The sequence below is a fragment of the Scleropages formosus genome, chromosome 12, assembly GCF_900964775.1.
Source record: "Scleropages formosus chromosome 12, fSclFor1.1, whole genome shotgun sequence".
Lineage (NCBI taxonomy): Eukaryota > Metazoa > Chordata > Actinopteri > Osteoglossiformes > Osteoglossidae > Scleropages > Scleropages formosus.
Window position 1 is genome coordinate 16987671 of NC_041817.1, and position 15919 is coordinate 17003589.

A 15919-nucleotide genomic window follows, 5' to 3' on the forward strand; every position below is an offset into this window, starting at 1 on the left:
ATTCCTTTTTAGTACACAACGCTTGGTTCTGGGACTGAAACGCGGTTTGCAACAGAGCACAGACGGCCTGCTGCTCCTGCCCCCACATTCTGAAAAATCACCACATCTGCACTCTGTTCTTTACCACAATCCCCCACCCCTCCTCCCTCTCTCAGACCCATCAACGGGACTTTGTGAATGCATTAGCAGGTTTTCAGCCCTAGCAGTGGGTAATTGCTGATCACACCTCGTTCTGACGAGTGGCGAGTGCCAGCGCGTCTCCAGCAGCCTTCGATGAGGATGCTGCTAATTATGTATCGAGATGCTGTCCTGGGTGCTGGCAACGGGTAGAAAACACCGACATGTCAAAGCAAAAGTTGAAAACCCACAGCTATTAGAGCACATTACATGCTATTCATCCTAAGAGATGGTGGGGTCATATGCAGAAGGATGCAGTCAGAGCATGGAGCCAAAGTAGAAGTGGGGGCATATTTGTTGAGGGTCTGGCCTGAGATCACCATGGTTGTTGATGGTTGAAACAGTTATAATGATGCAGTGTCATGAAAGTAGTATTTCTTAAATGGTGCAAAAGTCTAAGAATATCTAGGAATGTCTTTATGTGTGAGCAAAGGTAAAACTAATATTTTATCAGGATGAAATCAGGGTGCAGATGAAGCTATACGGAATCCCAACAAGTCCACAGGGTTACTGAGAGGGAATGGAGAACCCTTTACCAGGGTTTGCGATTTTCTTTAATTAATAAATAAATAAATAAATTAAAAATTAAAAAAAGATTTAAAGAAATTTAAAACAAATTTTTAAATGTTTATTATCTCAAGTGTTCTCTGTACCTCTAAATTTTGTTTTAATAGCAATGGTACTAATATATATTTCTTCCTGAAAATGTTTGTGAAAAAAAATTTTTTTAACTGTTTAAAGTCATTGATGCAGATTCTGTAGCTGCAGTCAACCAGCTTCTTTATGCCACTGCATTCTCTGCAGGTATACTGTGTGCCTTTAGCAAATATGGGCTTGTCCAGTGTAAACTTAGGAACTGGCTTGGCACAGAAAATGTGGCAAAACTTGTGTTTCTCTTCAAGGCCCTAAATAAAAACATTGAGCTGGGTGAGCCATAAATAATCCATACTTCTCGTAACACTGTAGGTGTCAATGACGGACTATAATATCATTATCCAAAAGTTGTGGGGTAATTTAATTAACATATTTTTTGATGTGTTATAAGCTGTTTAAAGCTGACTTAAGTATTAAACACTGTGGTTTAATTATCCTAGAGTCCTTGTCATTTAATTGATGTTATTTAATTCATTCATTTTATTAAGTACTTTGTGCTGATAGTTTCCTGAAATGTAAAGGTGTTTTCAAGTGTTTCTAGATATGTTACCAAATAAATCTAAGATTTGATGAAAAATAAATATATTCAAAAAAAAAAAAAAAAACCGAAAAACTGTCAGCTTCATCCAAATCAATGATTAAAAAAAGTAATTTGGTTTAAAACATGATTTAAACTAATTTAAAATCGGCCAACCCTGTCATTTACCTTCTATCTCCCAATCTTCTGTAACCTTCATAACCGCCTTTTAGCATTTAGCCTTATAGTGCATTAGGACACATGTAGATGGACAAGTCTGAGCACAAGGAAGCAGGGTTTACAACAGAGACAAAGGAGGATTAATCAACTATAATTACCCTCAAGTGCAATAAACTAAACAGCCTCATTCACTGCCACGACCAACCACACCATCTTGTCCCATTAACCACACAGCCAGTAATAACACAAATTACACTTTCCTTCAGACAAATAATCCCCATAGTCTCTCAAGACACGGGCTGGCTCTTGTGGCGGTTAAAACCAACACTTTGTCATTGGGTGAAAATTATACTTTAACACAGTGAAGTATTCATATTCAAATTCTGACTATTTTTGCCTCAAAAACTTTTTCACCCCATCACTTCAAAAAAAAAAAAAAAAAAAAAAGCACAAATTCCAACATGAGCTGGTACAATTATGTCTGTCAAGAAAGTATGAACAGTTTATCCTTGTAGTTAATCCATGTGTTCAATATTTTGCGTATTCTCTTGATAAATTAAACAAGCACACTGTGCACTAATCCAAGACTCTCCAGTCCAGTGTCAGGTAGAGGTGAAAGGAGTCAGACTGAGGCGTGACAGTGACAAGTGGATGACTCCAACAGTACCAAGCAGGTGAGCGGGCTCGCTTCAGCCCTTTCTGAAGAATCAAAGCGTGAAGCCCGAGATGAGAGCTGGAATCCATTAGACAACAGAACACAACTGTCCCCTTTGAGCTCTGCAACGGCCACCTGTCAGGCACTTATTAATAAAGTTTCCCAAGAAGGGAGAGACAAGCATTATTTATCAGGCCATTTAAAATCCACCCTGTAAATCACCTCAGAACTTGTGGGAAATCCAAGTTCTCCATCAATCACCACAGTGCTCATTAGAGTCCTACCCCACACACTCCTCCAGTTGCCATAGAAATTATTAAAACCCCACAAGTTCCTACAATAAGCTCAGCATTCAAAAAAGCCCCGCCCCACACTAGCTGCAAATCACCTCAGAAGCCATTAAACCCCTAATCCAAATTCTCTTCCAATCATCTCAGCATTCATTAAAGTTCCGCCCAATGGTTTCCTCCAATCAGCTGAGAACTCATTAAAGCACCGCCCTACATATTCCTCCAGTCACCTCAGAACTCATTACAGCCCTTTCACATACTGTCTCCAGATCACCTCAGCATTTATAGTAGCCCCACCCCAAACCCTTCTCCTATCAACTCAGATACCATTAAAAGCCTACCCTTCATGTAACTCCCCCCCCTTTCAGCTATGCTGATTCAAAAAAAGGTCCCACTTACACAGCTTCAAATCATTACAGGTCCCAGCATCCAGATCTCCATGCTCATTAACACCCTGCCCTTTTAATGCTGTTCATAATATGTTTGCAGATCATTTTTAATTTTTTTATACTAGCAATATATTTATTAATTTGAGGAAGAAAGTAAAAAGTTACAATATGTCTGGCTGCAGTGAATAAAACCCATCCAATGTGGTTGGCCTTACGCAAACAGTCCTCACCACACTACCTCTAGCTCCTGGCCTTCATTGTACCCCTGTGTTGGGCAGGGATAAATTAAGTCTGTGGTATCCATGACAAACATGTCGACTTCGAACAGTACCGGCGACTTAACTAGAGGTCAGACAGCAGAAGAAAGCGGAACGAGAAGCCTATTGGAATAGAGTCGCAACCGACCTGGAAGAAGCAGCATCGAGGCACAAATACCGGACTCTGCATCAGACCCTCAGGAGATTGAGTGGTAGATCCAAACCGACCAACAACAATATCAAGAAAGCGGATGGCACCTTCGTGAGATTCCCTGGTGAACGCCTGCAGCGGTGGAAAGAGTTCTTCCAACAACTGTATAACCACGATCCGCCTCGGGGACCACTGCCAGAGCCACCGCCCATCGACCCTCCAGAAAATCCATTCCTTGACGATGAGCCATCAGTCAATGAAGTGAAGAGTGCGATAAGATCATTGAAGAATGGAAAAGTTCCTGAAATGGACCAAGTTACTGCAATCAAAGCCGGAGGAGACGTCCTACTGCAACGGCTCTACGTTCTTCTGACGCGCATCTGGCGCTCGGAATACGTCCCACCAGCGCAGAAAAAAGCCATCATCGTGCCAATCCTGAAGAAAGGAGATAGCCGGGAATGCAAGAACTACCACGGCATCAGCCTCCTTTCAATCGTCGGCAAGGTATTCATGAAGGTCATACAAACAAGGCTGCAGAAACATCGTGAACAGACCAGTCGAGAAGAGCAAGCAGGATTCAGACCACAAAGGGGCTGCACCGATCAAGTATTCGCTATTCGTCAAATGGTGGAGGAGAGGATCAGGTGTGGAAAGCGAACCGTCATCGTCTTCATCAACCTTAAATCCGCATTTGACTGTGTTCACTGGCCCGCTCTGTGGAGGGTGCTGGAAAACGAGCACGTACCACTGAAGATCATCCAACTTCTCCAAGCATCATACAATGGCTCAACCAGCAGTGTGAGGGTCTAAACGAACTGTCTGAGGAATTTCCTATTCAGACTGGAGTCCGCCAGGGAGATGTCGCTTCCCCCCGCTTTTCAATATCGTGATTGATGCCATTATGAGGAAGGCATTCGAGGGCAGATGCAGAGTTCAATACGATGTAAACAACTTCCTGACCGACTTGATGTTTGCGGACGACAGTGCCATATTCGTCGACACAGATGCAGAGGCCACCAACATTCTGTGCCAAATCACCCGCATCGCCCAATCCTACAGTTTAAGAATCAATGCAGACAAGACCAAAGATATGACCACCGATGGATCACAATCCAACGTCCACCTCGATGGAATCCAAATTGAGCAGGTCCAAGAATTCAAATACCTGGGATCGCTGGTGCAGGAGAAGAAAGTGGCATCCACCACCGAAATCCACAGCAGGATTGGCCAGGCAACAGCAGCGTTCACCTCGCTCAAATGGTGCCTATGGAAGAAGGCTAACATCTCCACCAAGACCAAAATTCGCCTCTTCCAAACACTGATCTTGCCAATCCTCCTATACGGATCGGAAACATGGACTCTGCTCAAATCAGACATCAACAAGCTCGAAGTCTTCCAAATGCGATGCCTGAGACAGATCCTGGGTGTCCCTCTTCGTGATCGCCATTGTAACGAGATAATTCGGAAAAAGTGCGACAATCAACCCTCAGTCGAAGAGCAAATCCAAACACGCAGACTGCGATGGTTTGGCTATGTATGCAGAATGAACACCAATCGGTTGCCACACAAGCTCCTCTGGCGAGAGCGACCTGTCCACTGGAGGGTTCAACAAACAGCACCAAAGAAAACATGGCTTAAACATGTTGAAGGAGACCTAAAGAACCAGTGACTGACCATCAACGAGGCTAGAATTATCACTACCGATTGCCAGAAGTGGAAGTGTATCGTGAATGACATACGGAATCCAGCGGCACCTACAGCAGCGTATTGGTTGAGAGGGCGGCCTGCCCCCCAAATCGCTAGCTAAGGACCAAAGAAGAAGAAGTCCATGTCCTTTCTCTTCAGTGAAGACACATGCATTCTCATATGTGCCAAGGTATTTCCATGGGCTCCCTGCTTTGAACAGATAGTACAGATTAGGCTACAAATGTAAACAAATAAATACCAGGAAGCAAATGTGGTGGTTGGTCAAGCACCACCTTGGGAAAAAAAAAAAGGATAAAGAAGCAAACAGCTGAGGAGCTGAGACATTGTAATACACTACTGTGAAATAAGAGATGCTGACACTGGAGAACTCTTGTGCAGATTAATTCATTCTTCCGCAGCAGAAAACAGAACTCACAAAGAAACATCAACAAGGTCATTAAAAGAGCATCAGCTCTGTACATATGATGATTCAAAGAGAGGGCCTGCACAAAAGAGAGTCAGCAGTACGATGCTTATAACCTAAACTCTGCTCAGTAGAGCCTGATGTTAATTCCAAGGCCTTTACATACACACGCGCACGGATGGAGACTGTTAACCAGAACAGTGCAGAGTAACTGCAGCCTGTCACTAAATCTTTCCCTATCACTTCAGAGTGATTTGGAGAAAGCGTCTATGAACCTCTGTGTCAACCACATTGCCCAGTAATTTTATTTCCTAGTTAGATAAAACCACGTGGAACTTCTGTCTGAAGGAACAACAGCTTCCTCCATGACAAGAGGCCTTGAAAACCTGAGGCTGTTTTCAAATTTCCCACTGTGATGAAATCCTACAAACTCTAGTTTTAATCCAAAGCTTGTCAAGCTTATTGAATTTCCTATGTTAAAATTTCCATGGGATACAACAACAAATGGCAACACTGTGCTAGAAAAAACTGAACCAAAGGTTACTAGGCCTAGTGCGTACAATTTAACACAGACCGTGCAGAATGAAAATACCCAAGTGAAGTTTTTCTGAAGTATTATCAGATTAAACATTTATTACCTGGCATTACAACACTGCCTAATGAGGAAAAAGTCGGGAGTGGAGTTCTATAATAAAACTACCACACAAAACTGAAGACAACTCAGATTCAAATATACAAAAAATATTTTTATACTAATCCAATCTAATTAAGGGGGGAGACCTTGAAGCTGCCTCTTGGTAAAAAATTACCTTGAAGCTGCTTGCTACAGATGTTACCATGGTAATTACTTGGAAGGGGGGCAGACAGACCACTGGGGTTCATGCCATGAAAGGCATCGCCATGGCATTGAGACTCACAGAGACAAACTCAGTGACAACCTGGCAAACCTGGGTTACACCAAAGACAACCAATCGAGAACAAACCCAAACTGTGTCAAAGTGAAGACCTCTTGTACTGGTTGAGCACCAGGGTTTATATAGTATATAATGCTGTCCTGAGCCCCCTAGAACACAGGCACCCAGAGGTCAGACACAGTCGGAGCTGAGCCAGATCTGCTTGCCTGTGGGAGAGGGCAGGCATCAGGTTTCAGATGGAGGTGTGAAGAGGGGGAAAAGGAGAGGGGGAGTGGACACACCTCTTATTAATGTCTGCTCCCCTGTCAGTGACTCACTGAGTCCCAGCAGGTTCTGAAAGGGAATATCTAAGCGGGGCCATCGGTAGTGCATCCTATGAGATACCTTTAAACACTTTTTGATGTACACATATGGTGCCATTCTGTCCTTTGCCAAGCCCTCCTCTACTTAGCATGCATACACCCAGGGACGTGTGCTTTCCTGCACTCATCCTCACCCCATTGCCCCAGCCTCTTCTCTTCTCCAGTTGTGAGGGCTGGGAACTGAAAGAGAGATTCAGAAGACTACCCTCTCAGTGGTTTCAGGTGAGAGGCTCTTTGACCACTGCCCGCCACCCTACCAAGCAGCATGCTTTAAACACTAGCAAGTGAGGAGTTGCTTGGAATGGCAGGGAAGCACACTGCAGAGAGAAGGAGTGAGCTGGCCACAGCCAGAAGGATCTAGCTGGGCTGCGAGCGCCCAAAAAACGAACAATATGGCACGCTATCTGCTGCTCTAATGGAGTAATTAGGCTGTTCACAGGCAGGCCTGTCGGGCCCCGGGCAGAACAGGCAGGAGTGAAAGTAGAGATGGGGCTGGAGTAGAGCATCGCAGCCAGCACTGGATGAGAGGCAGACAGTGAGAAAAAGGACCCGCCAGCCAAACTCCTCATTAGAAAGACATGTTCATTTGTTTTGAAATTGAAAATAGCTTTTCCTGCTCTTACAATGGAATTCAAAACTACAAGAGGAACAAACACGACATCCAAACACCTTCAAAGCAGTGTTTAAAAGCGCGACAAACAAAACATTTAAAGCCTTGAAAGAAAAAAGAAAATTACCAGCTAATTTTTTTCTGGTTCAGTACTACACATATTTTATTCCAATTGGGAGTCATAGTCATACGCTTTTAATTAGAAGTCTTTTTTTTTTTTGCAAACAGAGAAAAGCAGCATTGAAGAGCTAAAATTACACTGAGTTACACAAATTAAGGTTAATTATGTCATATTTCATTCAATGCTAGGGAGTTCTAGGAAATAATAGTCCAGAAAAAAAAGGAACAGGCTATTGAAAGAAATCTGGAAGTGATTAAACCTCACGCACCCTTATACAAGTAATGTTTTCCGTTTGTAAATCTTAGCCTGGCTACAGATTGAATTGCGTTTAAGTGTTTTTTTTGGGATCTTTATCATGACTAACAATAACACGACAGAACATATCACAGAATGATAGTGGAAAAACAAAACCAAAATAAAACACAGTTAACAATTCTGAGGGAAAAAGACTACCACTGTGAAGATCAAAAATCAGTTGCAGGTCATTTAACATTAATAATTTTAAAATGATGCCTAAGTACGCTTCTGTATATGAAGTATACGTCTTTGGTCTATGTGAGTGTGTCAGAGAGAGTGAGGGGGAGAGAGAGAGAGCGAATTTGGCAAAGCCTCCCTTGTCCTCCATCTGCTTGGAGGATGTAATGGAGTCTAATGGAGCCTCTCCACCACCTGGGCCCCTGTGCACACAGGGCCCTCGCTTGCCTCACTCCATGGTCATCGGCAACAGCTCTGCACACGTGCGGGTTATTGGTGAGGGCTGGCTGCCTCTTTATATTTGAAACTGCAGTGTGTCCTGGTTGCTGGGTTTAAATGAGCGACATTAGGGGTTTTTAGGGGTGGGGACTGTTCTGCTGTACCTCCTTGCTTTCCCTGAACTGTCCTGAAGGTGGTAGGAGAACTGAGTAAAGCTCGTCTCCTCAATGTTTCAGCTGCCACCAGGCTGTGCATCTCTCCCCTGGGTCCACGGAGACACCTGTGGTCGCTTGAGCCACATGGTACCAGGTCACAATCTCCATGGAGACAATAAGGCATGAGGGCAGCACTCAGGAAGTCAGACTGGGCTGGAGAGTGAGAAGCGTGCCAGGGCAGGAAGAGGAACAATCACCTTGACCGGGGTACAGGCTGCTTCTCGCCCAGGCTAATGCATGTGGCCCACTGCCGCTGGGCAAAGAGTGCCCCCAAGTTGAGGCCCAAACGTGCTCCCGGAGATGCAGCGCCAATTTCATGCTTATGGGGCTAAATGACTGCAGTACACCTTCTGTGCTTCACCATTAAGAGGTTTTTAGAGAGAGGAGGGGGTTCGGATTTACCCGCCGTACTCCTCACAATAGCTGCCCCCATCTGTCACTGGGAAGTGAACACAGGGAATGTTCTGCATAATGGAAACTGTGTTAATTGAGCTGCACTCATGGCCGTGATGTGTGCAGCCAACAAACAAGGGCTCACCTTGTTGCCGAATCAGCATTCTGCTCAGCCGCAGAGCAATGCCTTGTCACCAGCATGGAAAGAAATGGAACCCTTTCATCTAAATCTATTTAGTGTACTAGTGAGTCCATGTGATTTCTTGACATCTGTAAAGTTCACCCCTGATATGCAGTACCTGCCACACTGAAACTGCAGTTCTGAAAGAACACCAGTTTTACAAATCCTGCGCAGATTCTGAGAGACCAAAGTGGAGCATGCAGGCATATAGAGGTTCTTCAAAGGCTATTGGGAACTGCTGGTGTTGGGGTAGGAGGAGCTACTGTGGCTATGTATGAGAGACTGAGGGCAATTTGAGTGAAGAATTAAGACTTTAACCTGAATGACCTGTTCTTCCAAGCCAAAAGAGATCCAGGGGTGATTACTGTCCAAAAACACAAAAGCTGCATGTTACAGAGGTGGAACTCAGAATAACATGGGTGAAGTTGAAAACATGCTTGTTAAGTATATGCTTAAATAAACACAAAATGCCCTTTATTTAACTGCTAACCTGGACATTGACCCCTACATCTTTCTGAGTTGGCAAGAGTTGGTGTGTTCACATCCGTAACGCAGGATCTCACAGCCATTGACTCACCATGCCAGGCATAACCAGCACAGCCAGCAAGCCAAATGAAAACAATTAAAAACGTAATTGGCTGTCAGTTCTAACCTAGTTTGCAGAGTCAATCATCCACAGTGTCCCCTGTGATGAAATATCCGCCCATTTGGCTCCATTGGTGCTGCTCCTGGCATGGCAGCCACGTGCGAGACGAATGTGGCCTGGCACCAGATGAATAGCTGGGGGGGATTCACCTGGGAGAGAGGGCTGATAGGTGGGGGGGCTGGGCTGTGAGCCTACTGCTTGCTGGAGTTTGGCCCATGCCTGCTGAAGGTCCCACCAAAGCTCTTGATGACATCACCTTATACCTGAGCATAACAAACCACTCAGCACCAGCCCAGCTCTCCAGCAATGTTTACATCGTAGTCATTACCCTACCTATTGCAGGACCAGGTGCTACTGCCCCGTCATATGTTCTGGAATGACTGGTTTGTGTTTTTTTATATGGTAGCAAATGACCTCAAGGCCTGTTGTGGCTTCCACCAACACAAAACTGCTAAGTGGGTCCTACCTCAGCAAAGTAAACCCTTTCTTCTTTGTCTTTTTATCACTCTCCTCAAGGTCCTCCAACTTCTTCTTGTCTCGTTCCTTCCCTTTGCCTTTAGACTTGTCCTTCTTTTTGCCTTTGGACTTCTTCTTGTCCTTCTTGCCATCATCAGTGTCTCCAAGCCCCTGGCGAGAAGAACCGCTGGCAGGTGTTTCACGTCCAGAACTCTGGTCTGACAGTTCATCTGTTAGAAGAGGGGAAAATTTTCCACAAATCATTTATGACTTCTATATGGTCAACAAGATAAACTAATTTTACCCCCTTTATTAAGGGATGCATTGATAAAGAATACCATAAAGCCCAGCTGCAGTCTGAATTACCAAAATAGATCTTACATTAGATTAAGAACAGAGTTGTCAAACTGCACCACAGGGCACTATAAAAGTTATGTAAGTCACATGCATGCCATGCCATGTATGGAACAAACTGACACAACAGAACTCAACAGGTAAATCTGTTAATTAAAATGCATAAACCAATTAAACACACACAAAATTACTTTTCTTTGGCAAGAAAAGAACTTTTTTGTAAAGGATTAAGTCATTGAATAGTGACTGACTTTTGAAAGCACTTTTGCCAAGGGACTGAGAGGGTTATCATTTAGAACCCGCTGACATGGCCATCTGTTAGCGGCTGGGCCGCAGTGAGGCACTGCTGGGCAATAAATCGTTCCCTGCTCTCCCCCAAGCTGACCAGTTTGTCTCACTGCTCTCTGAGGCTTGTCAGACACATACTCTAGCATGGGAGAACAGATGTAAATCTCCTTGGGTTTGTGGGAGATGGAGAATCTTCTTGGTGCTAATGGAAGGGTGAGTATAGCTGCGAGACAGGAGCCCTGCTTGGGGGGTGGGGTGTTGGGGACCATAGTATGTGGCATGGCCGACAGTCCATTTATTCACATTCCTATTTTTCAAATGTACAAGACTCTACAATTAATCATGTTTTCCTTTCCTCTTTGGCAAATAAAGAGAAAATCACAAAGGTATCATATGGGATTACATTTCACACTCATTGTCACAGGAGCCACTTCTCTCTCATGTTATTAAATGGGTCGCCATGACACACACACACACACACACACACACACACACACACACACACACACACACACACACACACACACACACACACAGTATTGGGAGTTGGCAAGTGCGCGCATCTCCCATCTAACTCCCATAATGCCCTGGTTTATCAGTCAGGTCTCCCTTCTGTCCTCACGTTCAGCCAGGAAAGATCACAACAATGGCTCTAAAAGCCCTGCAATGCTTGCAATATCAGGCCCTTTGCCAGAAAGGAGCTGCATCAGAGCTGCTCTTCATTCAGAAGTTGCTTGAGAATGACCCCTTTTTCCACTAATGGCTACGTTGATCTGGAAAACTTAAAACCTATGAAGAGGAGTAAATCACTACCAAGCAGTTATACATACATGGATGATTAGATGCAATTTACCTTTTTCAAAATGTAGCAAATACAGTGATGAAGATAATTTAATAACTGAGAAGCAATTGATGCAAAGTTCTGCATCCACATTGAGCCCCAATTTGTCAGCCAGTTTTACCACGAAGCCTGCCATGGGACAAGACAAGTGTGGGATGGGGGGTAAAACCTGGACTGAAGTTGGCACCAGTTTTTGACTTGTGGGTGTGTTACCTTAGATTTCCATGTATTCATTCAGTCTCCAAAGCAATGCACAAGTCAGGTGATACCTTTCCTCTGTTTGTGCTTGTGCCATTATTAACCCCACCCACCTGACAAGATCTGTACACCTTCCTACATTATTGACACTTCACCCATGTTATTCTGAGTGACACTCGATATTATTTTTTCATGGTCCCCAACACCCCACCCCCCAAGAGTATTGATTATACTGCTGCCTAATGCTGGAGCTCTAATCCTTGAGTCCTAACATTAAGCAGGCCACATTTCTGATCCCTAACAGGGACATCAAGGCTGAAGGAGAGAAGTCTTAGAGACGGGAGCGGTGGGGTGGAGGTCACACAATGGGGATACAACAGGTGACACAAACAGGCTGGTTGCTGATTGAAGTTGCAGGTCCTTACATGTAACACTGGGAAGAGTTTACAGTCTCATTCCTGAGAAGGAAAAGGATTAACTGCCTATTTCACGGTTGGCAATGACTTCTGGTTCCCTGGTCATGTATTAATTCAGAGGACTGTGTGTTATTCTTGGCCATAAGCCAACACAAAAGTGGAGTTAGAAGATTTTGGTATTGAACATTTGAGTATAATTTTTCAAGGTAAATTCAAAGCAAAACAATCATTAAGTACAGGTGTTACAGAAATATTTTAGACTGAAGTCAAATTCCTACATATAGTGTGAAATAAATTTCTGTAAGGCAATGTACTGCTTTTCATTTCTATGTATTATGTTTAGAGCATTTTTAAAAACATTTAGACATTACTGAGCCTATTTTTTTTTTTTCCACAGGAACTAACTCCGAATGAATTGCTGAAAAGAGACTGAGGAACACAAATCGGCTTGACGGATCAGATCCCCACTAGAAACACTGTAGACCTTCCACAGGTTGCAGAGAGATCTTTGCCAGGTTGCTGAGGCACCAGGGAAGTCTGCTGCTGTGAATGGGGGTGGAAAGAGGTTCTGTTTGCCATCTGTGAAGTGTCAGTCATATGGGCTGTTTGGACCGAACTCTCTGCACTGAGAGCCCTGAGCAAAGCGGGTCACTCTGGTTTCCACAGATGGTCCTGGTCTCGCCGCATTGTCAATTACAACACATCAACACACAAGGATTCATGAGGCATCATGGACCACATGGTGAGGACACAGCTTGCCTGCCATGCAGCATTCATGAAATCTTCACAGAAGCTGAAGAAACCCCTAGCGACTCAAATCAGACAATCAAAAGTGTCAAGCGTTCTTGAAACAATGAAACAGCTTAATGCTTATATGTTTACGTTTATTCATTTAGCAGATGCTTTTCTCCAAAGCAACTTCCACTGAACACTGTACTGTTATCGGCCCACACCTTATTCACTCAAGGTGATTTACACTGCTAGATACACTACTTACAATGAGTCATTCATCCATATACCAGTAAAACACACTTTCTATCTGTGACTCACACCGACACACACAATGTGGATGATTTTTAGAGTCACCAATCCACCTAACCAGTATGTCTCTGAACTGTGTGAGATAACCCACACAGGCAGGGAGAACAGACTGAGCAGGGGATCGAACTCCCAATCTTTCACACTGCCTAGATTCTGTGAGACAGCAGCGCTACTCACTGTGCCACCATGCCACCCCTATCCTGGAATACGAGTCCCTCATTTTCTTATATATGTATGTATATATGTATGTGTATATATATATATATATATATATATATATATATATATATATATATATATATATATGGTTGAAGAATTTAATTGTTACTAGTTGCTACTACTCATCTTTAGGGACAGGAGATCTGAAGGACTTACCATCATCTAGCTCCGGTGGGCCATCATATGACTTGTCGATGGCAGCACGGAAGCTTTCATTGCAGCCACGGCCGCGTACCATGTGCGGACGCGGTCGGTGGAAGGGCAGCTCGCTCTTTCTTGCCTCTGACACAGCAGTCTGCAGGCTTTCCAGGGAGCTGGATTTCTTCAAACCCAGGGTCGGGCCCAGCTCTAGCTCGGTGGACACGTCTGAAAAGGGTAGGAGAGAGGTCAGATGTCAGATGAGAGGGGTAAATTTGAAGGGCTACGACTACAGCTTCCTTTTACAAAGCTCAAAAAAGAAAACGGAGCAGGAAGAATCAAAACAAGAAAAATTATTTAAAACAAAATTGTTGTGGATAAGGAGAAAGTTATAGAGATGGGAGAGGAATAAACAATGGAATTGTATACAACAAGCTGAGAAAGGCTGAGGAGAAGAGGTTTTAAAGGCAGATTTAGTTATGGCTGTTTTATTGACAAGCGTTCTCCTCCCTGATAGTCTGTTAAGCTGAAGGACCATTTCCAGGCAACTACTTATGAGTGCGCTGGACAAAGAGGCCGGGAAGTTCAAACAGGGATGTCTCTGACACAGGAGAGGGAGTTGAAGGGCAAGACAATATCTGGTAAATTATAACATTCAGTAACAACTACAGTTATAGAGATATCAAATGGAGCAGTGTTAAAATGTCCCATTAATCATTTTATCTAGTTTATATATCAAAATCTACATTCAAATGTATTTATAAGCAGATGATTTAGATTTTTGCATATTTATTAGTAATAAAAAGTTCTCTGGAAACTGTTTTAAAACTGAAAACACTGTAAAGTCTAGGCTAAGTAGACAAGGTTAAATCTACAGCCACAAATCCCCGGTGAATTCCATACTCAACTTATGAAAGTATTTTTAATATGCTCTCCACTGCTGAGAAAGATGAATTCCAATGCAGAGCTAACATCATTATTCTGACCAATCACAGCTTATGCATGCTGTCCTGACCTGCCCTCACAGAAGCCTCTTCTCACAACCCAAGGGCAGCACTACACATCACAATGGGGAAAAATGCTAGATCATGAAGATCCATCAATATGCTCATTAATCAAAAAATCGTAACCAATGTGATGGCAACGAGGAGCCCGAATCCCAGTGAGGTTCTCCTTCAGGGTCTTGTTTCCATCATCGTTCAGCTGATGGGGGGGGGTTAAATGACCCAGGAAGCGAAACTACTCTATTATCAGTGCTATTTTGGAGAATGATGCAGGATGCTCCCCTGCATCTACACACTCAGTAATAAAACATGTTCAATTACACCACACTAGGTGCAGCGACCTTCAACAGGTGTCGTCACAAAGAGCCCAAACGCAGTGCAGGTATGAGACAGCACCTGAAAACGAAATGGACCGAAACATTGCCATCTATACATATTTTCTACATGTAAGATAATGTTTTCACAGATGTACTGCTGTGATAACTCCGCCATGGACGGTTCCAAACCTGGCTGAGGAGGAGGAAGGTTGGCTGTGGGGCTAGTGACTCCACACTGTAAAAACCTTGCAAGCTACAGAAACGCCAACAAGGAAACTTCAAAAAACCTCAGGTGATAGAAATGCCTGGAGAGCCCTTGTTGGTGGCCTATGCCCCAAGAGGGGTGGAAGGCACTGATGATGACGACGACTGCTGTGATGTGGAATCTAATTCATGCTAACATGATATCAGGTATAGGTAGGAGGGAGATATGGCACTGCTATGAACCTGCCTGCAGAGCTAGGCTCTCCTTACCGCTACATTTGTCACGGAAGGGCATATTAAAAACTAAAAAAAATAAGCTTATATTTGATGATGCAACAGACAGGAAGAAATAGCTCTTTACTGTATGCAAAATCAAAAACTGACTTTCAAGAGGTTAATGGGATTTGTTTGAAATAAGGGTTATAAATAGTGCAACTAAAATGCTCATTTTTGAGAGCAGGATTTATGTCACAAATGTAATTACTGCTGTCCGACTGCAGGCTGATAGAATTAAGCAGCTTTAAGTGTTCAGCTCTGTACAGATAAACAGCCTGTTTTGGCAGCTGGGGTGTTGTGAGCACAAGGCTGTGTCACTGCACAGCTGTCCCCCATGCACTCAGAGCGGTGAGCACAACTATACGTGTAAGGCCCTGTCAGATGTACGGTGCACTGAAGGAGGTCACTGTCGGTGCCGTCACTGCGCAGCTGTCTGATGTACACTGCACTGGGGGTGGTCACTGTCAGTGCCGTCACTGTGCATGTCATATCAACATGCCCCTTAATACTCGTGCCCGGTCAAAGAGCAGTCTTCTCAACTGGTGACATCCAGCTCCGGTTTGGCAAATGCGGTTCTCGCTAGCAAGACCAGAGCATTAACTGTACAGTATTAGTGGAGAGAATGAGAGGCTGATCCTCACTGGACTCTCTG

The 15919-nt window shown here is 43.9% G+C and overlaps 1 protein-coding gene across 2 annotated transcripts in view; it reads right to left on the bottom strand.

The window, feature by feature from the left end:
• The window catches only part of LOC108920701 (partitioning defective 3 homolog B-like), a 164763-nt gene that overhangs the window by 46010 nt on the left and 102834 nt on the right, over nt 1-15919 (bottom strand). For both annotated transcript variants that reach the window (XM_018729654.2, XM_018729656.2), the window contains exons 17-18: nt 13485-13694; nt 9982-10201 (exon numbers count right to left, since the gene is read on the bottom strand). In XM_018729654.2, coding sequence (XP_018585170.1) covers nt 9982-10201; nt 13485-13694 — 430 coding nt within the window. The remainder of the gene's footprint in view (nt 1-9981; nt 10202-13484; nt 13695-15919) is intronic.